The sequence below is a fragment of the Pristis pectinata genome, chromosome 4 (genome assembly GCF_009764475.1).
Source record: "Pristis pectinata isolate sPriPec2 chromosome 4, sPriPec2.1.pri, whole genome shotgun sequence".
NCBI lineage: Eukaryota > Metazoa > Chordata > Chondrichthyes > Rhinopristiformes > Pristidae > Pristis > Pristis pectinata.
The window spans coordinates 63,824,738-63,849,495 of NC_067408.1; the positions used below are offsets into that span (position 1 = coordinate 63,824,738).

General features: G+C 44.5%; 1 protein-coding gene across 1 annotated transcript in view; it reads left to right on the plus strand.

Annotated features, from left to right (window-relative positions):
• The first annotated feature begins 4,296 nt into the window (after window positions 1-4,296).
• Window positions 4,297-24,758, plus strand: part of enox1 (ecto-NOX disulfide-thiol exchanger 1) — a 208,690-nt gene continuing 188,228 nt past the window's right edge. The window contains exon 1 of the mRNA XM_052014133.1: window positions 4,297-4,581. Within this exon, the coding sequence (XP_051870093.1) occupies window positions 4,572-4,581 (10 nt within the window). The 5' untranslated portion in view covers window positions 4,297-4,571. The remainder of the gene's footprint in view (window positions 4,582-24,758) is intronic.

Genomic DNA, 24,758 nt, shown 5'->3' on the forward strand with positions numbered 1-24,758 from the left:
CTGAGGGGTAAACTTCCACAGAGAATGATTGATATCTGGAATGAGCTGCCAGAGGAGGTGGTGGAATCAGATACAATCACTATATATCGAAGGCGTTTAGACAGATACTTAAATAGGCAAGGCATAGAAGGATATGGTCCTAATGCAGGCAAGTGGGACATATAGATGGGCAAAAGGGTCGGCATGGACATCGCGCCCACTTCTGTGCCATACAGCTCTGTGGCTAGATGGCTCTATGACCAGTTCTCTTTGTAGAAAATCTGGAATATAAAATTTGTTCCAACTCAGGTAGCTGGCTCACCTGGAGGCTGAAATAGTGTTTGGCCCATCCTGTGATGGTGGGTCTAACACTACTAGCAATGATACGGGTGCACAGTACTAGTACGGGAGTTCCTCGACATTCCCCAGCCTACACTCATGCCTCAGACCAACCTGCTGCTGGTTATTAGTCTCAGAATTTTGAGATGAAATAAATGTGTTAAAATTTGTCAAAATTAAAAACCTGAGGAAGGCATCTACCTGCATCAGGAAGAGGATTATCCATAACTGGGAGACTTCTGAGCTCTTTCAATCAATGGGCATGGTGGTTAAACCACCAGATGAGTAATCTGGAGATATGAGTTCAAATCCCACCGGGGAAACTGTGGAACTTAAAATCAGTGATCAAGTTGTCAGTTGTGATGACCACAAAATGACAGGATTACAGTAAAGGCCCGTTTATTTCAGGAGTACTCTCCATGGAGGGAATGCTTCTGGCCTTCAGGCCCATCAATAGGGTTAAGTCTATCATGCCTTCTGTAATCGCCACCCAGTCCAAACTCCATGCATGCCAGCCTTGCCATTGATGCCCAGATCTTGAAAAAATGCATTAGAAAGAGCCCACACCAGCTCCTCCCTCTTGGTTGGTGAGATGCCTACCATACAGGTTCTGATGGAGCCCAGAAGCTCCCTTGATATGGACATGGGTGGGCATAAAACTAACCATCTCTCTCTCCACCCTTTACCCCAACTTTTAGCCAACTGAACAATGGTGATCCCACAACAAATAATATTAACTTGTATTTTCATTCTCACTTGTGTTTCACAGGTCCCTTACAACAACTTGACACTAAGCCATATTAGAAGCTCTTAAAGCAGGTGACAAATGTTTGGCAAAAGAGGTAGGTTTGATGGAGAGTCTTAAAGAGAGAAAGAGTGGCAGAGAGTCTTGGAGTGGTAACTCTGGAGCTTAGGGACTTAGCCCCATGTTCTGGAAGGTTGGGCCGGCACCCATAAGGGAAGTGGATGAAGGCAACTTGGGTTCTGCCTTACTTTGTAGTCACCACTTCTGCAGGAGGAGTCCCTTTGATCTCAGGGAATACCCCAGGAGTGGGGTAGGATGGATACATGGCACTGATCCTGCTATAGACCCAGATAGTGCAGGTTGCATGGTATGTACTGGGAAGATTCTCCATTTCACTCACACAAAGACAGAGACACACACACACACACACAGACACACACACACACACACACACATGCATGCACACATATACTGTACAAGTGTACACCTATGCATACACATATGTACACACACAGGGACACATGCAGACAAACACATATGCACAACCCAGCACACACACACACACACACTCAAAAACATATATGTGTGCACACACACAGGCATACACACAGACATACACATACTTCTGTACATACACATAAACACACACATATACACATATGCACACATATATGCAAATTTGCATATGTACACATACACACATGTACACACAACATGCACGTGCATACACACAGACATAGACAGACAGACATACACACACACAAAATTCGAAATATATGTATTTAACCATCAGGGAAGGAGCATGCCTGCTTTTGATAAACTTTGCTGAGGGTGTTTGGAGAATTAGTCTGGCCAACAGGTGCGTAAAGAACTTGGGCGGGGACTTGGAACCACGGGTGACATCTCAGTGGGCTGACATTGACGGGGTGTAAAAGTGAACCAGGGTAACAGGAGACCACATCGAGAGTCTCACTGCTTCACATCAGAGGCAGCACTGATAATCTGGCTCAGGATTTTCCCTGTGAGGCCAGCACTATTGTAGGGTGGAAACTGCTTGCATTGCTTCACTTGATTAGTGCAAATAGTGACCATCCATATCATAAACACAGCTGATTCAATATTGCAATTCATGTAGCATCAAGGCTGAACAAAATCACAAGGGTTGCTCTCCCTCTATGCAGCTTAATTATTAGCCAAAACCATTCCAAGTGCATCGATGCAAGGTATGGTGTTTATTGTCAGTTCATTCCTTCATCAAAAATCTGGTTACAGAATGATCGATTGATGCTCGGGAGAAAGCTGAAGCTTGCAAGAGTATGTTTAATCAGGTACAGTCTTACTGCTGTAACACCAGCCCTATCTGAAACAACACCATTGCTGGTCCAGATTTTGCAATAAGAATGTGGTGGGGCAGTCAGGCTCTCCATTGCAATGGTGCAGATCAGAAGACAGCACTGACCATCTGCATCTGAGGTTAAAAATGGACATCAGGATGTTACTCTCTGATTTTCTCTGCTCCTGTGTGAAGTTTATACCCCCAGTAACCCTCGCTGGCAGACCAGGCAAATAAAATACATAAAAGACATGAAGTTACAGTACATGTCCACCAAACACAGCTGGAAAGTTAGGTCATGTTCATTCAGAAGTAAATGAATTACATTGCTAAACAATCTGTCTGACATTCAAACTTAACTTTTACCAGTATAAAGTCTCTTTCATTTATGTTTTAATTAATCAAAATCAAAGTCGAGTTTATTGTCTTTGATGACAATAAACTCGATTTTGACTTTGACTTAATAGACAATTTCTTTGAAAGCTAAGATTAATACTTGTACTTTTTGTCTATTTTGTCCCTCTCTTAACCTCATTTTTCTCTCCCTCTGTTTATTTTGCTTTTTGTACGTGATTTTATATTGAATTAAATATTCCAGCTTGCACTTCCCGTGTGGCTTGGTGAGGTTTTTCAATCAGATTGGTCAAAGAGATACACTGCTCACGGGTCTCTCACAGTGAGATGGATGTTTCTTTTCTGCTGGTTCTGAAACACTTTGCCTCTGATGGGGGTAATTCACCAGATCTGCCCTGATAGCATAAACTCTCTGGCATTTGATGACAGGTCTGGGAAAAGGGAATGGGTGGCCTCGTAATGAGTCATACAGCATAGAAATAGGCCCTTCTGCCCACGCCAATCATTTATACTAATCCCATTTTATTCTCCCTACATTCTGCCCAACTCTCCCAGATTCTACCAAGCACTGGAGCAACTCGGTGGGTCAGGCAGCATCTGTCGAGGGAAATTGACAGTCGATATTTTGGGTTGAGGCCCTTCATATGGATCCTGAAACATCGACTGTCCATTTCCCTCCACAGATGCTGCCTGACTCGCTGAGTTCCTCCAGCATCTTGTGTACTGCTTCAGATTCCAGCTTCTGCAGTCTCGTGAGTCTACCAATTCACTGGCCAATTTACAGTGGCTAATTAGCTGACCAACCCGCATGTCTTAGGGATGTGGAAGGAAATCAGAGCACCCAGGGGAAACCTGTGCAAGTCACAGGGAGAACGTGCAAATCCCACTCAGACAGTGCCGGAGGTCAGGATCGAGTCTGGGTCTCTGGAGCTGTGAGGCAGCGGCTTGACCTGCCAAGCCACTGTGTTGCCCTGTAATTGAAGATAACCAAAAGCAAGATACCACAGATGTTGGAAATCCGAGTTTGCCTCCTTCAGGGAGAGAGGCTTTATTGTTTTTGTTTAATTTTTGTGTCAAGCCTCTTTGAAGGAAGAATCAAACAAAATGCCAGGGAAAAGCAGTACAGAAATGCCTGTAAATTATTCAGCATTCCTTGTTGGGGGGGGGGGGGGCGGAGAGGAGGGCGGATGAAAAGAAACAGTAACGTTCCCAGCTTTTTGTTTCATTGTCTCTTTAAAGGCTTCACGAGCCTTGTCTCAGGGAAGAAAAAGAGAAGTTGGTTTTCAGAGAAGGGGGATAAATTAACGGCGCGTGTACCTTTAAATGTTAAAGCTCCGATCCCGGCAGAAAGCAAAAGGCTGGGCTGCTACAGCACAGATAAGACACGAGGTCCCCAAGGTAAAATAGCTGACGGCTACTTAAATGGCATCGTCTCAGAGAAGAAGGTTAGACATGCCGGAGCTCAGTTGTAGGAGGACTTAGAAGAGAGGGGGGATAAAAACGCACAGAAGGCACTCGCCTCCCAAGGGATTCTGCCCTCGTGAAACAAATTCAGATTTATTCCCCTGTCTCTGTTTTGCATTTTTACGAGGGAGCTGGAAGTTATCAGCAAATTGTGGTGTGTGTGTGTGCCTACAGTGGTGGAGAGATTCCTGTTGCTAGCAGTTGCTGTTTTGTCTCGCAGCTTAAACCAGGTGTTTTCCGTCCTGCCAATTGCAAACCAAGCCCGCCGGTCTATCAGTCCATCCCGGCGTGTAAAGTGATTGAAAGGTCTGATGAACAGCGCGGCACACAAGTCAGCGGAGAGCAAGGCATTCTGTAATGGCAGCAGGTAGGACGGAGGGCTCCCTCGCAAGCTGGGGCATCTGTATGTTGCATGTGTTGTCCGTACGATGTGCTACAAGTATTTTCCTCATTGCAATGGTCTTTGCTCGGAAGCCAGGCGGTTAAAACCCCCCACATTCCCCAGCTCGGGAACGACCACTGCGTCCAAACAGCCGGCACCTTTTAAAAATGGCCCTGTCTGTCAAAGTGCAGAACCAGTGCCGGGGCATTTCATGAACCATGCAATCTTTTAAACTGTGCACGACTAGTTGCTTTTTTTAAAATATAAAAAAATAAACAGCAAATGCTTTACAAGCGTGGAACTGCTACAGTTTCTGCCTAATTAGTCATCTCCAGAGTTTGGCGTGGCTTTGCCCAGCCACGTGTCTTGCTGCCATCTAGTGGTTATTGCATCTGTTGTGATGTTACACGTGGGGGCATTGGGAACTGGCTTGTTGGGATCCTTCTCAGCCAATGAGGCGGAGGTGGGGCAGGGAGTGTGGCTTCCAGGCAATCAGGCCACTCTGGGGCTAATTTACTGCGGAAAAGTTGCTCTTTTGCACGGTGTTTAGAAATTGCATCCCCTCTTGAGCTGGAGCTACCCTGATATCTGATGTGTGTGTATATAGGAACAGTTCAGGCCATCCTTTTCCCACTCCCCCTCTGACCTGCTGGGTGTATCACGGTAGATCAGAACCACGCGAGCTGCGACAGTATCTTAACCTGATCCCACCTGCATCAGAGAAATGCCCTTGGTTCCAGCCACCTCCCTCTCCCACTTTCTCTGCTACCTAGATCAGGTCTGATGAAGGGTCCCTCATCAGAAGCGTTAACTGTTTGTCTTCCCGCAGATGCTGCCCGACCTGCTGAGTGTTTCCAGCGTTTTTGTTTTGTTATTTTTAGAGTAAGACAGCCAGTATCTTTTTCCCCAGGGCTGAAATGTCTAATGCTAGAGGAGATGCATGTAAGGTGAGAGGAAGCAAGTTCGAAGGAGATGTGCGGGGCAAGTTTTTCTTGCACAGAGTGTGGTGGGTGCCCGGAATGTGCTGCCAGGGATGATGGTGGAGGCAGATGTGATAGAATTGTTTAAGAGGCTCTTAGATAGGCACATGAATGTGCAGAGAATAGAGGAATATGGACATAGTATAGACAGAAGGGGTCAGTTTAGTTGGGTATTAATTACCAGTTTAATTAGTTCAGCACAACAGTCCTGGGCCACAGGGCCTGTTTCGGTTCTGTTATTTTTTTTAGATCTCCCGCATCTGTAGGTTTTTTAAAAATTATTTTTCATGTCTTAATATCATGGGTCTTGTTCACAAATACCTGTCCTGCCAAACATTGGTATTTGATGAGGTATAGGTGGCCTCTGCTTGCAGGCAACTGAAAGCAAAATTCTGCAGGTACTGGGAACCTGAGATCAGATGGATGTGGGGTTTGGGGGTGTGGGTGGCGTGGGGGGGGGGAGGAGGGTTGTGTTGTCATGTGCCCTGTTTCCCCCAAAATTCCCATTGTAGTTTATCCTCAGAATCCATGCTGACAGAATGCCAATGCCAGTCAGAAAGCTGACAGTCTCATTGTTTGATCGGCTGCCACCTGTCAACCATACTGCCGTACGGGAGGCAAAATGGTGCAGATGCTGGAAGCCCAAAATAAAATGCGAGCTGGGCAGCAGCTGTGGGGAGACAACTAACTTTGTCAGATTTCGAGGGTATTTTGTGTTTGTATAACTGCTCAGTCCACTGCTGGGGTCGTTCTAGGAACTGTCTGATGTTTAAGCAGCAACTATGGGAGTGAATGTGTTTCCCTTGGTATGGTACCTCTTTCAACCCCACAATCAGTGAAGAATGTTTGAAGGTGAGGAAGGCAGAGAAGCAATGGTCTGGTCCTAAATCAGTCACGGAGATAATGGACCAGATAATCAGTCCCGTTGGTGTTGGGCTGACCTGCTTGAGTCAAAGTTTACTAGACTTTAATTGGTGAACTTTGATCTTAACGGACGGACATTTTGCACCCCTTGGATGACCATTGCATCCCTTGGTCCTGCACCGGAGTTTCACTTCGGATTATTCTTGGATCTCTGGAGTGGCGTTTGAAACTCTCATGTCGCTCGTTGGTGAGGGTGCTACCTTTCAGCTTGGGACTGCCTTCTTGGAACTATGTGATGTCAGTGAGTCGCACCTTCACCATTCTCTGGAGCTGAGTGCAAAATCCAGGTGGATGCATGGAATGTTTTCCCAGGGGAATGTTGCAGTTGAGTGCCTGAAGAGTAGTGGTGGTGTGAAAAAGGAGGAACTCAGTGGGTCGGGCAGCCTCTGTGAAGGCAGAGGGATGGTCACCGTTTCTAGTCGGGATCCAGCATCAGAGGGAAGATGGCCAGTATAGAGCGGTGAGAGGGAGGGGTGAGACAAGAACTGGCAAGCAAGAGGTGTGAAACTATTCTGGAGCCTTGTGTGCTCTTGGCAGCTTCAGGATGTGATTGTCACATTGATGCCTGATAAAGTTTATATCACCCTTCATTACAACTAAAAACGAGGCTGTCTCCCTTTTAAATGAGGATGGATGTTGATGTCTGGGAGCATCTACGATGTTCAGTTTACATTAGAATGTAAAACCCTGTGAATTATCTGCAAAAGAAGATCAGGCTGACTTTGTGAAGCTATGAAAATCCAAATGAAAGAAGGAAATGCACGTGGTAATTTGGTGTCACCCATTTTGAACTATCCCACAGTTAAAATTGCCCCCAGTGTATTTGTTTCCATATCACGCAGCCTTGCATATCCTTCTAGTCCTGAACATACGAAACAGAAGCAAGTGTCGGCCAATCAGCAACCACCACCCCCCCCCCCCCCCCCCCCCCCCCGTACCTGATGCACCCATCAATAACATCATGGCTGATTCACCAAAGCTTCACCTTCCTCTGATCCCGTGAACATCCTATGATCTCTCACTCTCTGTCTAGAATGTACTCAGTGGCAGAGCCTCCAGAGCCCTTTTGGGGAGAGAATCCCACAGATTCATTACCCTCTGGATGAAGATATTTCTTCCCATATCATTCCTGATTGGGTGAACCTTATTTCGACATGGTGATCTTTTTTTCTGGGCACCCCACCCAGAGGAATTAACATCCCTGTATCTACTGTGTCAAGCCCCTTTCTGTACCTGATGAGACCACCTCCCATTCTTCTGCACTCTAGAGAGAACAGGCCCAGTCTGCTTAATCTCAGGGTCAGAATCAAGTTTATTATCACCAACATATGTCGTGAAATTTGTTGTTTTGCGGTAGCAGTACAGTGTAAGACATAAAGGTTATGATAAGTTACAAAGACAAATAAATGGTGCAAAAGAGGGATAACGAGGTAGTGTTCATGGACCATTCACAAATCTGACGGTGGAGGGGTAGAAGCTGTTCCTGAAACGTTGAGTGTGGGTCTTCGGGCTTCTGTACCTCCTCCCTGATGGTAGTAATATGAAGAGGGCATGTCCCAGATGGTGAGGGTCCTTGATGGATGCCACCTTCTTGAGGCACCACGTCTTGAAGATGTCCTTGATGGTGGGGAGGGTTGTGCCCGTGATGGAGCTGGCTGAGTCTACAACCCTCTGCAGCCTCTTTCAATCCTGTGCATCGGAGCTTCCATACCAGGCGGAGATGCAACCGGTCAGAATTCTGTCCACGGTACATCTGTAGAAATTTGCAAGAGTCTTTGGTGACATACCAAATCTCCTCAAACTCCTCACTGGGCAATCCCACACATCCCAGGAATTCCGAGTGGGTTTCCACTCTTCCTCTGCTGAACTTGTATAGCCAGAGTCTCTGAGGGGCTTCAGTATTTGGCCTTGAGATGCTAAGGCAGGGGCTTCTTTCTTTACACAGGAAGGTTTACATAACTACTTAAAAGTTCAGGATAGGAGTCATGGCAGGATTGAGATTCCTGCCGTCAATGAGACCTTGCTCTCAGCATAGTATGGTTCCCTTTAGTCTATCTTCTTTCTGGGAGTGAGGGGCACCAGACTCCACTCATCGAGAATAGAGAGAGAAAGCCATTCCTTCCCTCCAACCTGGTTCCCATTCTGTTAGAACACGGCTGATCTAATGAGTGTCTTTACCAGCCTTGGCTCCAGATCACATGACATCATTATGGAAACAAAAACCTACCAGCCTCTATGTTGACAGTTTCAATTAATTCTGGAGAAGATGCAGGAGGTTTAATTTGACCCCTGAAAATGGGGGCAAGGCCAACAGTAAGTAATTAACTGGTGACTGTTGATTAACGTGACTGGTGCTGTCATCTGGGTTAAATGATAACTGTATTAATCCAACAATGCCCAGGCTGTTTGACAGCTATGTGCACCAGCAGGGGACCCCAGATAGCAGGAGTGGCTAGCACTCAGGGAAAGCTGCCTGCATCTCTTAAAGGCTGCTCGCATGTAGAAGGATGGGAGTCATTTGTTAATTGAATCTGTGTGGTGATGTGCAACAGAATGGCTGAATGTGCAAGAGAAGTGCTTACAGGAAACCGAAAGCGCGCACAGCTCTTCCAGTGACCTACTGGTCACTGAGGTTCCTTTGGCATTGGTGGGGATCCTTCACCATTTAATGTCGTGGGTTGAAATAGGCCATTACCTTGAGGGTGTGAGTTCCACAATGCCAGTATGGGAACACTGATTGCTATTGTCGTCTTGCCCCCTGGGCCGTTGGGTGTGCATACTTGCAAGCCTTTTCATTAAAATGGTGTCTGTCACGTAATCTGTGTGTGGATGCATGTGTCTGTGTGCAGATGCGTGTGTTCATGCTTGGACCACATTTGATTGTCTATAGGTTTTTCAGAAAAAAACACCATGCAGCTCAAATTAACCCCGTGTGAAATTCTTTTCCATGGCAAGCCCTGTGTGAGTGTAAAAGATATTTTATCGTGTGTTAAGTGGTGGTTCAATATGACAGATGTGTCAGAGTACAGTAAGCAACAGGCAGGTATGGTTTCAATTAGTGTTGGCTGGAAGCTTGCAACATTGCCACATTTGTGTTGTCCTTGCAGTGTCTCAACCCACTAGTTAGTCACCTTCCCTAGGGCTTATGATATTGATCACAGTTACTACAATGTGCAGACAGCTGCTTCTGTCCTGTGTAGTTACCCCAGTTGGTGTTCCAAACCCTCCAGCCTGGAGTTTCGTTCTGCTAGTGTTGTTAACGTTACAATGCTCTGGTCAGAAAATCAAATCACCTAGGCTTGGGGTGGGTTAGCGAGAGAGGGATCTGATGCCAACAGTCTTTCTCCCACCCTTTGTCTCTTTATGACAAATTGAGGCATGCTGTTATACATGACCAAAAACACATCAGCGTGGAATTTGCTGTTTTTGTTTTCTAGCAGCTCTGTGCTTTAGTTCAGCACAGAGCAAGAACTTGTTATTTCCCAACACTTTATCCTGGGGATCTGCTCTCTATCCATTGCAGGTTCTGTCACCCACTGTTTAAATGGGGGTTGTAGGCCTCTGAAGTAAAAGGGTAAACAAGCTGGTTTTCTTTAATTGCATTTTGGCTAATGATTTTAATAGTTAAAACTATTAACTATAGTTAAATAGTTGGTTGATTCTATTTTATACTTACAATTTTTCTAATAGTTTTTAAATATCAGAGACATTCAGAAGTACTGAAGCAGCTTGACAGATGGCAGTGTGAGGAACAGAGTTTGACCACCTGTCAAAGGCTGTCAGAGTAATTCTGTGGCCCAGTACAGAGTACCTGTTATAAACACTACATTAACCAATAGGATTGGCATATGACTCACAGTAACTGGTCTGTGGCACAATGTATAAAGTAAATTTACTTGCAGTAACTATAGCAATTTCTCCCAGCAAGAACTGGGTGGTTTCCCTAAAATTGCAGTGAGTGGAAGATGGTTACAGTTGGAGGACAGAAATTATGTACACAAAATCAATATCAGTCATGGAGGGGTGTAGTCACTGAGCTTGATTGACAGGAATCACTCAATCATGCTCAGACTGACAGGTTATGGTATTGGTTTATTATTGTCACATGTACCAAAATACTGTGAAAAACTTTTGTATGCCAGCCAGACACTTCATGCCATGCATAAGTACATTGAGGTAGTAAAAAGAAAGGCAGGCATGGTAGTGTAGTGGTTAGCATAATTCTATTACAGCACCAGTGACCTGGGTTCAATTCCGGCCAATGTCTGTAAGGAGTTTGTACGTTCTCCCCGTGTCTGCGTGGGTTTCCTCTGGGTGCTCCAGTTTCCTCCCACATTCCAAAGACGTACAGGTTAGGAAGTTATGTGCATGTTATATTGGCGCCGGAAGCGTGGCGACACTTGCGGGCTTCCTCCAGAACAGTCTATGCAAAAGATGTATTTCACTGTGTGTTTCGATGTACGTGTGACTAGTAAAGATGTATATAAAAAGAAACAGAATGCAGAATATAGTGTTGAAGTTGCAGAGAAGGTGCAGTGTAGGTAGATGCAGTGCAAGGGCCTTGACGAGAAAGATTGGGCAATCAAGAGTTCATCTTTAGCATATGAGAGGTCTGTTTAAGAGGCTGAAAACATTGGGATAAAAGCTGTCCTTGAGCCTGGTGGTTTGTGCTCTCAAGCTTTTGTATCTTCTGCCCAACGGGAGAGAAGAGAATGACTGGGGTGGGACGGGTCCTTGATTATGTTGGCCGCTTTCCCGAGGCAGCAGGAAGTGTAGATGGAGTCGATGGAGGGGAGGCTGGTTTGTATGATGGGCTGGGCTGGGCTGGGTCCACAACTCTCGTGGTCTTGGGCAGGGCAGTTGCCATACTATGTTGTGATGCATCCAGATAGAATGCTTTCTATGGTGTATCTGTAAAAACAAAAAAACTTCGTGAAAGTCATTGGGAACATGTCAAATTTCCTCGGCCTTCTGAGAAAGTAGGGGTGCTGGTGAGTTTTCTTGACTGTAGCATCCACGTGGTTGGACCAGGACAAACTGTAGGTGATATTTACACCTAGGAACTTGGAATGGATGATATTTGCAGCTTGAACAATCCCTGACTATTAATACAGTTTTAATTAAATGTGGATGTACTTTAAGTGGCTCCAGGGCAGCCTGCTTGTCTCTTTCAAATTAGCTCTCAACTTCCCGTATAGATGTTAGTTTTGCATCTATAACAAAAATACAGCAACTCCTCAACAGCCATTGCTTTTCAGTGGATTTTGCAACTTCTCACTGTGACTTCATGGACAATTGATGGGCAAGTCAGAATAAGTGGGTGAATGGGATAGCTTTGAGAGCCAGCATTGACTCGATAGGCCAAACATTGTTAGGAAATATGAGGCAGGGAGTGAACTGCCCAAGCATTGAGGAGCTGATAGTGGAGCAGAGGAACTTGTACCATATCCTCTGGGTTTCCACATATGGCCATGTACTCAACTGCAGCAGTGCACGAATTTCCCACAGTATCAGCAGCAGTGTTACCCTTACTGTTGTTTGGACAGCAAGCGAAGGTGCATTGGACGTGAACTTGGAAAGGGGCTTGTGTTTATGGTCGTTGGCAGCCCAGGACAGTTATATCAATGAGAATCAAGATCTTATTTACGTAAAATATCAATGTGAAACGTAGTTGAAGTTATAAAGGAGCTGGAACAAAAACAATGTTAGAAGAATTCAGCAGGTCAAGCAGCATCTGTGGAAGCAAAAGGTGTAAGTCAAGCTTTCGGATCAAGATTGCATCCGTGTTGAGATGGAAGACGACAGATTGCCAGTGTATATAGCAGTACGTTGGGATGGGGGAAATGGGCTGGTAGGTGATAGATGGAACAAGATAGGGAGGGGATGGTGGGCATATGGAACCAGTGGGAGAGGGGATGGGGAAAGTTGAACAAAGAGATGAAACCTAGGTGGGCAGGTGTTACTTGAAATTGTAAAATTCAGTGTTGATACCATTGGGTTGTAAGCTACCCAAGTGGAATATGAGATATTGTTCTTCCATTTTGCGTTTGGCCTCTCCGTAGCAACGGAGAAGGTCAAGGACAGACAGGTCAGTGTGGGAGTGGGGAGGAGAGTTAAAGTGACATGCAACCAGAAGCTTGGGATGGCCACTGAGGACGAAGCAAAGGTCACCTAGTCTACACTTGGTTTCCTCAGTGTAGAGGAGGCCACATCATGAGCACTGACTGCAGCTGACCAAGGATAGTTTGAATGTGAATGCACTGCCTGAGGAGGTGGTGGAGGCAGAGACTCTCACAACGTTTAAGCAACATTTAGATGCCCATACTTAGAAGGATAGAGATCAAGTGCTGGTAAAAGGGATTAGTTTGTAGGTATGTTGGTTGGCATGGAAAGGTTGGGTTTAAGGACCTGTTCCTATACTGTATGATTCCATGACTTTAACTTTCTCACGAGGTCCCTCGTGATCATAGATGGCAGTCCAGTCCTATTTTGGCTCAATCCACTTGGTAATTGGTTTATTATTGTCACATACCAAGGTGCAGTGAAAAACTTTGTCATACATGTCATGAATGGCACATCACTGCATCTCTCACAGATAGAATGATACACTCCTGCCTCATTCATTGTGTGTTTCAGTGAACGTTCCCAGCCAGGATAGACTGCATGCCCTCCTTCACTTTATGTTCCTAGTTTTTTTTAAACCACCTAAGTGTGGAATAGTTTTAAAAGCAAGTGTAATTACTTGGCTCTAAAACCTTGCCCTGTGTTTGCCTGTCCTTGAAGGAACGCTATGAAATTGCTTCGTCCGGTGCCTCGATTGAGGCTCCGGGTCCAGACAACATTCCAGATGCAGCACTGAAAACCTGCACTCCAGAACTAGCTGTGCCTTGTGTTCCAGTACCGTTACAGAAATGCAATCCGGCCAACAGTGCATGCACGTGCCCAGGAGTTTCTGGTTTAAAAAAACACAGGACGAATCCCGTCCATCTCATTGCCACCCTGTCAGACTGCAAGCAATCACCTGTGATGAAATGTGGTGTCAACTGTGCTATCGAGCAGCAGCGATTCATCAGTAACCTCCTCCCTGCCTGTTCTGAGAGAGGTCTGCCCCTGACTCGTGCTGACACCTCCTGCAGCTGTTTCTTCTGTATCACCCCTCAGTCTCGTACATCAAAGTAATTTGTGAAAGCTTTGTGGCAGCCGTACATGAGGGCAGAATCAGTCTGCAGGCTGTGTTACAATTGTGTGGGGGACGGTTCAGCAACATCAGTGACACCAGTGGGAACATCTCACTGCTGACATTGGATCCCAGGCATTCCTTTGCTCACATGAGCAGTTGTCAAAGCCCCCCGGCCGTTTTGCAGCATGCAAACACATCTGCCACGTCCCCTGTGACCTATTGCTTCTGACAACGCAGAGCTGGAAGTAAATGCCAAATGTACTTTGTCACAAGGAGCTATGAGGAGACCCCAGGAGCACTTGGAGCTGCACACAGTGTATAAGGCAGGAGTGTATCATTCCATCTGTAAGAGATGAATTGATGTGTCATTTAACTGTCCTGGTCTCCAAATCCCAGAGGCCTGATTACTGGAGACCTGAAGGGCCTTTCGAAGAACTTTCTTGGGTAAACTGGACCAACTGAAATCATAATTAGCTCCACAATGTGTCCAGTCATCTGTGAAGGTTAGGGAGCAGTAGGCACACCAACGTAAATAAGAAGTTGCACATCAAGGGCATTCAAACATGGGGGAAGCTGTTAGAGCTAAATAATTACACTTGCTTTTGAAACTGTTCCACAATTAGTTATTTTAAAAAAAAATAACTGGGAACATCGAGTGAAGATGGGTATGCTGTCTATCCTGGCTGGGAATGTTCACTGAAACACAGTGTCATTCTATCTGTATGAGATTCAGTGATGTGCCCTTCTGTGTCCTGGTCTTCAAATCCCATTCATTGCCAGACCCCAGCACCTTTCCCATAACTCTAATATTACCAGAAATGATTTGGTTTAAGTTGGCACACACAAGAGGCTGGTTTATAGCTGGAGTCTGCCAGTAATCCCAGCTGCAGTCTTAGATTCTGCGATTTCCCCACCTGTACTATCTGTTTTTGATCTTAAGAAGCCTGTGAGATTATCTTCCCTTTTTGGGAACAGACTTGGGCTTGGTGTTTGCTCCATTGTTTTCCAGTGTGGAATGTTAACCATTCTCCACCTGATTTTTGTTTTGGACCCACTGGGGGCCTCTGAAGTCTCCTGCCTGTCTTGTCCCAAGCAGGATGACTCCAGCCTTTCTTCAGGTCAGACTGCCCTGGGTGGTCACTGCCCTCATTGCCACAGCTGGGTGCCCCGTGAGAGCAGGGTGGCACCTTGGATCTTGCGGAAGGTGTTCTCACAAAATGATTTAGGGATGAATGGAAATTCCCCAAAGCTGCTTCATGATAACTCTTGGTATCATGACCTGGAATTCTGCAGCGATGTTCCATGAGTCTGGCACAGTTATGCTCCAAACCAGATGCATTTGTTGCCCTCTCAATGCCTAACTACATGTCTTTGGCTTGATAGACACTTTAAAAAGATTGTCAGTTTATTGTCATATGCACAAGTACATGTGTGCACAGGTGCAATGAAAAACTTACTTGCAGCAGTATCACAGGCACATAGCATCAGAGAAGCAGCATTCACAAGAAAAACACAAATTTAACACAGTTTTTACAAGAAACAACACAATTAGAACAAAAACAAAGTCCATTTTAATGCAAAGTGGTCATAGTGCTGCTAAACTGAAGTGATTAGGGTCATGCCAGTTGGTTCAAGAATCAAATAGTTGAAGGGAAGTAGCTGTTCTTGAACCTGGTGGTGTGGGACTTCAGGCTTCTGTACCTCCTGCCCAATGGTAGCTGCGACAAGACAGCATGGCCTGGATGACAGGGATCTTTGGATGTTGCTGTCTTGAGGAAGCACCTCATGTCGATACTACTGATGGTGGGGAGGGATGTGCCTGTGATGTATTGGGCAGAGTCCCTTCTCTCTGCAGCTCCTTGTGTTCCTGTGCATTGGAATTACCATACCAGACCATGATGCAACCAGTCAGGATACTGTCAACAGTACATCTGAACAACAGTGTTTGGTGACAAGCCAAACATCCTCAATCTCCGAAGAAAGACGTTGGCGTGCCTTCCTTGTGATTGACTTGTAACGAATCAATGGTGGCTCACTCTCACTGCTGAGTCTGCAAATTAGGAGATTGAGTATCTTCCACTAAATTTAGGCAGGTAGAGGGGGAGAGGGAGAGAACTGCACCATTGGAGGCACTTAAACATCCTGCTTGGATGGATGTAAAATATATTTTAAAGAGGATTCTGTAGAAGTTTCCCCACAAGCGGTTAAGTGCCCTGGGCTTCAGTTGCTGGTCACATCCATGAACTCTTCTGAACCAGCTTGTTACATTTGTAGTTTTCCAACCCTCGGACTGTCAAGGGAGGGTCGGAAGGTTACGATGAGCTCTTCTGCAACCTCCTTCCTTGCTTCCCTCAGCAACCTGGGATTCATTCCATCTGGATCCGCTGACTGTAACACCTGATAGATATCTGAACTCTCTCAATGACTCTATTTTCACACTGTGGTAAGATTGCCAACTCTAGCCATGCCAGCTCTCCTGCCACTGAAACCCTTGTTCTTGCCTTTGCATTGAAATAGTCAGGTGTAGAGGTAAACGTCGTGGCCTCCCCCCATTCTGTCTTCTGTAACTTCAAAATTCTGATGTCCATTATCAGAACCTCTCCACCCTGATCATCAGTCACACTTGTGACTTGTTTCCTGAACAGTTCGCGATTTAATCAGTGTCTTGATTTTAAAATTCATTGTTTTTAAATAATGTCCATGTCCCTGTGCTCTCCCCTCACCCTGTGATATCTCTGAGGTCCTCCACTTCTGGTCCCTTGGTCACTTCTAATTTCTAACCAACCCAGTTGCCAAGAGTTTGAATTCTGAGCTATGGGATTCCTTTCCAAAGCTTCTCCATTCCTTGACTGTCACTTCATCTTCAAGTCAACTCGAGTTGAGTTTATTGTCATGTGCACAAGTGAGGTACAAGTACAATAGAAAAACTTGCTTGTAGCAGCATCACAGGCATGTAGGTTCAGATAAATTATACATAAGTTATATGAGACAGTGAAGATAAAAAAAGTACTAAGCAAAACAAGACATTGCGGCAAAAGAAACACAATTGGAGATGAGTCAGTGGTAGTGCAAGAAATGGTCCATAGTGTTCGTTGCTGAGGTGGGGTTATGGTTGTTCAGGTCGGTTCAAGGACCTGATTGTTGTAGGGAAGTAGCTGTTCCTGAACCTGGTGGTGTGGGATTTCAGGCTTCTGTACCTCCTGCCTGCCATTAGCAGCGAGAAAAGGGCATAACCCAGATGGTGGGGATCCTTGATGATAGATGTGTCCTCCATGAGGCAGTGCCTCACGTAGATGCTGTCAATGGCGATGATGGATTGGGGTGTGTCCACTACTTTTCTACCCTTTAAAGGTGCACCTTCCAACCTCTTTGACCACGTGTTAGGTGATCTCCCCATGCATCTTCTTGCGTTGCTGTTGCTCCTGTAACAGCAGACTTTGGAATATTTTGCAACATTAAGATGCTGTTTAAGTTCTGATTGTTAGCATTAAAGATGAGGACTTTGAATGACCATTAATGAAAAATAGATGAAAAAACTATTCCTTTTGCAGCCTGTAAACATTGACTCATGTATTCCTGGAAAAAGATGTATATGAATGTTAAATATCTATGATTAATTACATAGAGCATGGTAAAAACACTGGAACAACTATTACTTTAGTCTATTAGTGCAGGATACAGGTACCATCTACATCCAGGAGGGAAATAAATCAAATCAATGAAGAAAAGATATTTTCTGGTGCTTACAGCAAGCAGTCATTACACTTATTTTTATGACTGATGATAAAAGCATGTTTGAGGAGGTGTTTAAAGCATGCCTAAAGGAAGGAGGTGGTGTGAGAAACACTTTGGAGTCTCAGAGCTTGGGGACTGGATGACAAATAAAGCTGCCAATTTGGAACAGGCCTCATGGAGTATTTTCCTGCTTAAGACAATCTCTGGGAGAAGTGTTCCAATATTAGAGATTCCAGAGAGTGCCTTCCCATGTCTTTTAAAAAAAAATTGACTTGGAAAGGTGCTAGTGTGTAAAGAAAGCTTTAGACAGGAAGTGTTTTAATATGATGCAGAGGCGTCTGATAGTGACTCAGTGTGTTTGGCACTGACAGAATGCTAATATTTAGAGCTCTTGTGGAGTGTGATAGAGGAAGTTTTGTACAGCAAGTTACCATTTAGAAGAGGGTGATAGGAAATAATTATGTAGTGTAGTGATGTCTAGGAGTGAGTTGCTAATTGGTGGGTGTCTCTGGGTGTGTTACTATTTGGAGAATATCTCTGCAGTGAGATTATTTGGTAACTGCTTCTTGGAGTGACTTGCTCTGTTTAATTGTTGGTCCTTGACAAATATTCAATCTTTTATGTTGCAAACATATTCCAAAACTTGTGAAGGAAAATTACTGTCTCCTATATTTAAATAAAGAAAATAATGTGATGGTAAGTGGAGAACACTTACTGAGGAATGTTATTCTGCATTCAATGCTCACATTACTGAGTATTTCACCATCTCAGGAAACTCATTTATGAACATGGGAACATTGAACCTTGAGCCTGTTATGTTATTCATTTAGATAATGGGTGATTGCATCTATGACCTTAGTTCACAAATGTTTCCTCTTGATGCCCTAATATCTTTAGTTAATAAAAACTATCAATCTCAAATTTGAAATTAGCTATTGACCTAGCCTCTGTTGCCTTTTGCAGGTTCAGACCTCTATCAGTTATATTTAGTATCTTCTAACTTCAGTCCTGAAGGTTTGCTGTTATTTTTAGGTTATGCCCAGCCAACACTTTTTTTTAACCAGCCTTATCAGTTCCCCTTAATATTTCAAAATATTGAAAACTTATTAAAGCATACATCAACCTAAACTCTGATATTCTGTAATCTCTCCTTGTCACTTAATCTCAATGTCTGGGTATCATTGTGGTAAAGCTGCATTATATTTTCTCTGAGACAGTGGTAAGGCACCTTCTTGAATCACTGAAAATCATACCAAGGATATCCACATTGTTCTTGTCCCTCGTTTTGAAACCGTCTTGGCCAGGGGATTTGGTGCCATTATTTTCTTCAATGCCACTCTTTCATTTGCACTAATTTTGGGACATCCTTATCCCTGAATCTAATATTGGCTCTAATGGGATGCTTTCCATCTGCTCTTCTGTAAATACTGACACATGGTCGTCATCAAATATATCCATCATGTTCCTATCGTCATTACCTACGAATCCATTGCTCCTGACCAATGGTAATTAATGCTGCATCACTGTTGAAAAGAAAATTTTGTTTTTGATATCCTTTGCAGTTTTCTTCTCTCTTTGTATATCTTACTGATGGGTATGTCACCTCTTGCACTTCCTTTTATCTTTTGGCAGTGTCCTCTTTGTGTTTTTTTTTCCTCTCGTGTTGCCCATTTTCTCATTGATGGCTCTTTTTTTTTTGGTAGCAAGCTGAACTCTCGTTCCTTAGGAGCATGAATCAGTTCTGTATCATGAAGATTCTTTCTGGAGCACCCAACCTGCTTTCTCTCTCCCCCCCCCCCCCCCCCCCCCATTCCAGTGCACTCCCACATTTTGCCCATTAACAAACTTGCCCATTTTTGTCACAGCCAGTCCCTGGCCCAATACGTGGCATACAGTTTTGCCAACATCTAGACTGTTATTAGCTGTTTAACATTTCCCTATTTCAAACATTTCATTGAACTTAATCACATTATGATTTCTATTAGACAAACCTGACATACCAGACCATTAACTAAACCCAGCTCATTATTCATCAGCGAATATATCGATAGTTTAAGTCAAGCCCCTTTTGCCTTTAAATTACATCTGCAATTAACTGCAGTTGGATTGGTTTGCATGTTTTATCTGGGACTGTGGAGGGCTGAGGTATCTAAAACTAGAGGACATAGGTTTAGGCCAAGGATTAAGAGGTTTAGAGGGGATCTGGTATAAAAAAAATTTTTCACCCAGAGGTTGGTTGTAATCTGGAATGCACTTCTTGAGAAGATGCTGGTGGCAGGGACTCTCACAACATTTAGGAAGTGTCTGGACAAGTCAAGATATAGGCTGTGGACCAAATGCTGCTAAATGGGATTAGTATAGGAGGATACTTAATGGACAGGGCGGGATAATGGGCCTGATTCAATGGTGTACATGTCTGTATGATAGTATCAGGATATGGTGAGCTAAAGAGCAATGAGCATGTAACATTGGTAAATTGGTTTATTATTGTCGCATGTACTAAAATACAGTGAAAAACTTTGTTCTGCATGCCATCCATACAGATCATTTAATTACATCAGTCCATTAAGGTAAAACAAGGGGGAAAAAATAACAATGCAGATTAAAGTGTTACAGTTACAGAGAAAGTGCAGTGCAGGCAGACGCTTGAGTGCAAGGCCATAACGAGGTAGATTGTGAGGTCAAAAGTCTATCTTGTGGTACAAGAGGACCATTCAATAGTCCTAACAGTGGGATAGAAGCTGTCCTTGAGCCTGGTGGTATCTGCTTTCAGGTTTTTGTATCTTCTGCCTGATGGGGGGAGGAGGAGAAGAGAGTATGTCTGGGGTGGGTGGGGGTCTTTGATTTATGTTGGCTGCTTTACAGAGACAGTGAGGAGTGGAGTCTACAACATCAACCTCAGAGCTACAGAAGTTAATAAGAGTCTGATGGGGGCTGAAAATGCCAGTAAGTCTGGACCAAGTACAGAGGGGAGGATATGATTTGTGGACATTGCCATGTACTTTGATGTTCCTATTGAGCTGAGGGCTCTCCAGGTTTTAATCAGTGTTAAATATGTTGGGAGCCCTGGTGGTTGGGGGCCAGCTCTTGCTGCTTGGGGTTTTGCTGCATTGTTTGCTCGTCACTGATAGGAAATGAAAGATTAAGTAGAACAGACGCTGGAGATTTCCATCACCTCCCCCTTCCCACCACCCAACATGCTGTTACTGGAGTCGATCACCACACAGTCAGACCTGAAGAATACCTCGCACCCTAATACGCAAAGTCTCTTTAAACAGGAACTGACTCTGTGCCCCTTGCTGAGGTGTGCTCTTCTGTGATCTGTAGTATAGGTTTTTAAACTATTTTATCGAACCTGCAAAGTTAATTATTTAACCTGAAGGGAAAATACAGTGCAGGTTTTGAAGAACTGCTGTTCATTTGCACTCAGTTACCCCACTGACAGTATCTGTTTTTTTAATTTACTTAATCCAATTGTACTTTCAGAATTATATTAACTGGAGGACAATCCAGAGTTGTATTTCAAGAAATGAGCAATTTGCTGCCATCTAGGTACTAAATGGAAATTCTTCCAAGACTCCATTTAATAAACAATCTGTTCATTCAGCCTGTATAGTACTGTTCCCATGGATTTTGTATCATTTTTGAATTTCATAGATGTGCACAGAATAGAAAGAGGCCATTTGGCCCATTATGCCCAAGATAGCTCTTGAAGGAGCCTCTGATTCGCCCCTCTTTCCTTTTAGATTCTTACTTTCCTATGGATGTTTCCATTGCAAGTGTTCATCCAGTTCTCTTTTGGAAGAGTTATTTTAAAATCTGCTCCCATCAGTCTTTAAGATGAAGCAGTACAGATGTTAACACACCTGGGCAGCTCAGTGGCGCAGCTGGTAGAGCCACTGCCTCACCGCTCAAAGACCCGGGTTCAGTCCTGACCTCCGGTGCTGTCTGTGTGGAGTTTGCACCTTCTCTCTGTGACCACATGCATTTTCCCCCTGGTGCTCCGGTATAAGATAAGATGTCTTTATTAGTCATATGTACATCGAAACACTCTACGCAAAAGAAGTGAAATACATCTTTTGCGTAGAGTGTTCTAGGGGAAGGCCTCAAGTGTTGCCACACTTCTGGCTCCAACGTAACATGCCCACAACTTCCTAACCAGTACGTCTTTTGGAATGTGGGAGGAAACCCACGCAGACACAGGGAGAAGGTACAAATTCCTTACAGACAGCGGCCGGAATTGAACCCAAGTCACTAGCGCCGTAAAACGTTACGCTAATGGCTGTGCTACCAGTGGCTTCCTCCCACATCCAAGGACGTGCAGGTTGATAGGTTAGTTGGTTGCTGTAAATTGTTCCTAGTGTGTAGGTGAGTGGTGGAATCTGGAGGAAGCTGATGGGAATGTGGGGAGAATAAAATAAGTTAGTGTAGACTTGTAAAATGGATGGTCGGTACAGATTTGGTGGGCCAAAGGGCCTGTTTCCATGTTGTATGACTATAACTTGTTTTGAAGAATTTTGTCCTCTCCTCTACTTTGTTCCTTTTGCTTTCTTCCATGCTCCTTTGAAGTAACATTACCTCTAAACAACTGGTTCTAGAAACCTATGCCTATGTAAGTAGTGGGTAATCTCACCTGTGTAGTTTGTCTGCACCCATTGATGCTTGTGCATCATGGGAATGCATGGTTTGAGTGTGTGGTAGAGATAGTTAGCCCCACTATATTGTGGACTCTTGCCCTCTAAAGGGGCAAGCAAACCACAGCACCACTGGAAGTACCTATAGCATGGGCTTCTAGTGCATGTTGACTTCTTGGTTCAGGGACACGTTCTTGTGGATGAGGTGTCAGGAGGACCCTTTAGAACTGGCGTGAAGCTCATGTAGTCAGAGGTGAACAAAGGGGTTCCAGCTACTTGTGAGTTGTCTGAGATCTGGCAGCAGTGGAGCAAGACATTCAGGGCTTGATGCATCTCCTGAGTCTCTCAGGAAGCGAGTCACCATCGGTCTACTGCTGTGACCTGCACAGAAGGAACCAAATGTTTAGCTGGTGGTCCAGCTGAAGATGCATTTCTATCTGGGGATTATTATTGAAACTAGTTAATGATAAATACGTACAGATTAAGAGCAGAAGTAGACCATTTGGCCCCTCGATACTCTTCTGCCATTTATGGATAACCCAATTATAGCCACAAGTTTGTATTCCCATCTACCCCAGTAACCTGTCACCTGGGATTATCACCCTATTGCTTACCTCCTGTTTTAAACATTTTCAGAGGCTGTTTCCACTGCCCTTTGAGGAAGGGAATTCCAAAGACTGACCCTCTGAGAGGGGGGGAAATGCATCATCTCTGTCTTAAATGAGTGACCCCCTTCTCTTTAAACAATGACCCCTAGTCTAGATTCTCCCAGAAAAGGAATTGGCCTCTGTCAGGACCTTGTACGTTTCAGTCAAGTCCCCTCTCGCTCCTCTAAACTCCAACGGATACAAACTTAGCCTGTCTGACCTTTCCTCACAACGCAACTCATGCATTCCAGGCATTAGTCGAGTAAAGCAGGGAAACAGGCCCAACTCATCCATACCGACCAAGATGTCTTATCTGAGTGGTACCATTTTCCTGTGTTTGGCCCATATCCCTCCTAAACCTTTTTCTATTCAGAAAGCTTTTCAATCCTCCTCCTGAACTGCTTCCAATGCAGTAACATCCTTCCTTTAATAGGGAGATTAATACTGAACAGTGTACTCCAGATGTAATCTCACCAGTGCCCTGTATAACTGAAGCAGGACCTCTCTATTTGTATTTAATTGCCCCTGCAATAAGCAATAACATTCTGTTAGCTTTTCTAATTACTTGCTGTACTAGTCTACTACTAATCATGCACTAGGACATCAGCACCCGCTACATCTCAGAACCTTGCAATCCCTCATTATTAGATAAGATTCTTTTTTTTTGTTAATTTATTTTTCCTGCTAAAATAGACAATTTTACTATTTCCCACGTTATCCCCCATTTGCCAGGTCTTTGCCCACTCACTTAACCTATCTAAATCCCTTTGTAGCCTCTTCATGCCTCATTCACAACTTGCATTCCTATCTACCTTTGTGTCATCAACAAAATTGGCAACCGGACCTTTGGTGCCTTCATCAAAGTCTTTTGTACAAGTTGTTTGCAAAAAAAAAAGCACTGATCCCTGTGGCACAGCACTTGTTATATCCAGGAAAAGCCCAATGCTTCATCTTGGTACAAGGCCAGGTGCTGCTGATATATTGGTCCCAGCAGGGTCATTTGACCCTTAATACTGGGCATCCTCTCTGAGGTGAGGAAGTGATGACTTACCAAGTGCTATTTCACTTCCATAGCTGCCTGAGGAGTCGATGCCCCTTAACCAGAAAACATGTCCAGCTCCCTGCCAACTGTTTGTCGCTTTTTCTTCTGTACATCTTGGCTTGTAGAAGTGACTGTCAGTGGGGTCTCGGCACAGTCCAAGCTGCATGACAAGCGCTCGTTCTGTGATTTTTCTTTGGCCGCTTGAGTCCCAAATACGGGTGGTGTCCTGTCATTGGTCTACTTATTATCCCTCTGTTTCTGGAGTGGAGTCCTCAAGTATAGGTGTTGGGACATTATGTTGCAGACATTGGTGAGGCAGCATCTGGAGTATTGTGTGCAATTTTGGTCACCCTGTTATGGGAAATGCATCATTAAGCTGGAAGGAGTGCGAAGAAGATTTACAAGAATGTTGCCAGGACTTGGACCAGACTTATAGGGGGAGGTTGGGCAGGCTAGGCCTTTATTCCTTGGAGCATAGGAAACTGAGGGGTGACCTTATAGAGGTGTATAAAATCATGAGCGGTATAGACAGGGTGAATGTGCACAGTCTTTTTCCCAGGGAAAGGGAATCAAAAACTAGAGGGTACAGGGTTAATGGTGGGGGAAAGATTTAAAAGGCACCTGAGGGGCAGGGATAATGTGTATATGGAATGAGCTGCCAGAGGAAGTGGTTAAGATGGGTACAATAACAACATTTAAAAGACATTTGGATCAGTACATTTAGGGGGATATGGGCCAAACGTGGGCAAATGGAAATCTTGGTCAGCATGGACCAGTTGGGCTGAGGGGCCTTTTACTGTACTGTATGACTCTATGCTAGGTATCTGATTGCCCCTCCAGAGAGTTGCTGCCTGCCTGATTTCTCCTCCTCTCCTGGCGGCTCCTCCATCTACTATTGCTGGCGGCTTCAGACAGACATTTGAACCCTTTCTGATGCTGGGGTGGTGGAACATGCAGCAGGCAACAATGAACTGTTCAACCATCGATACTTGCAGGGCAGCTCGGAGCACTGGAAATGCA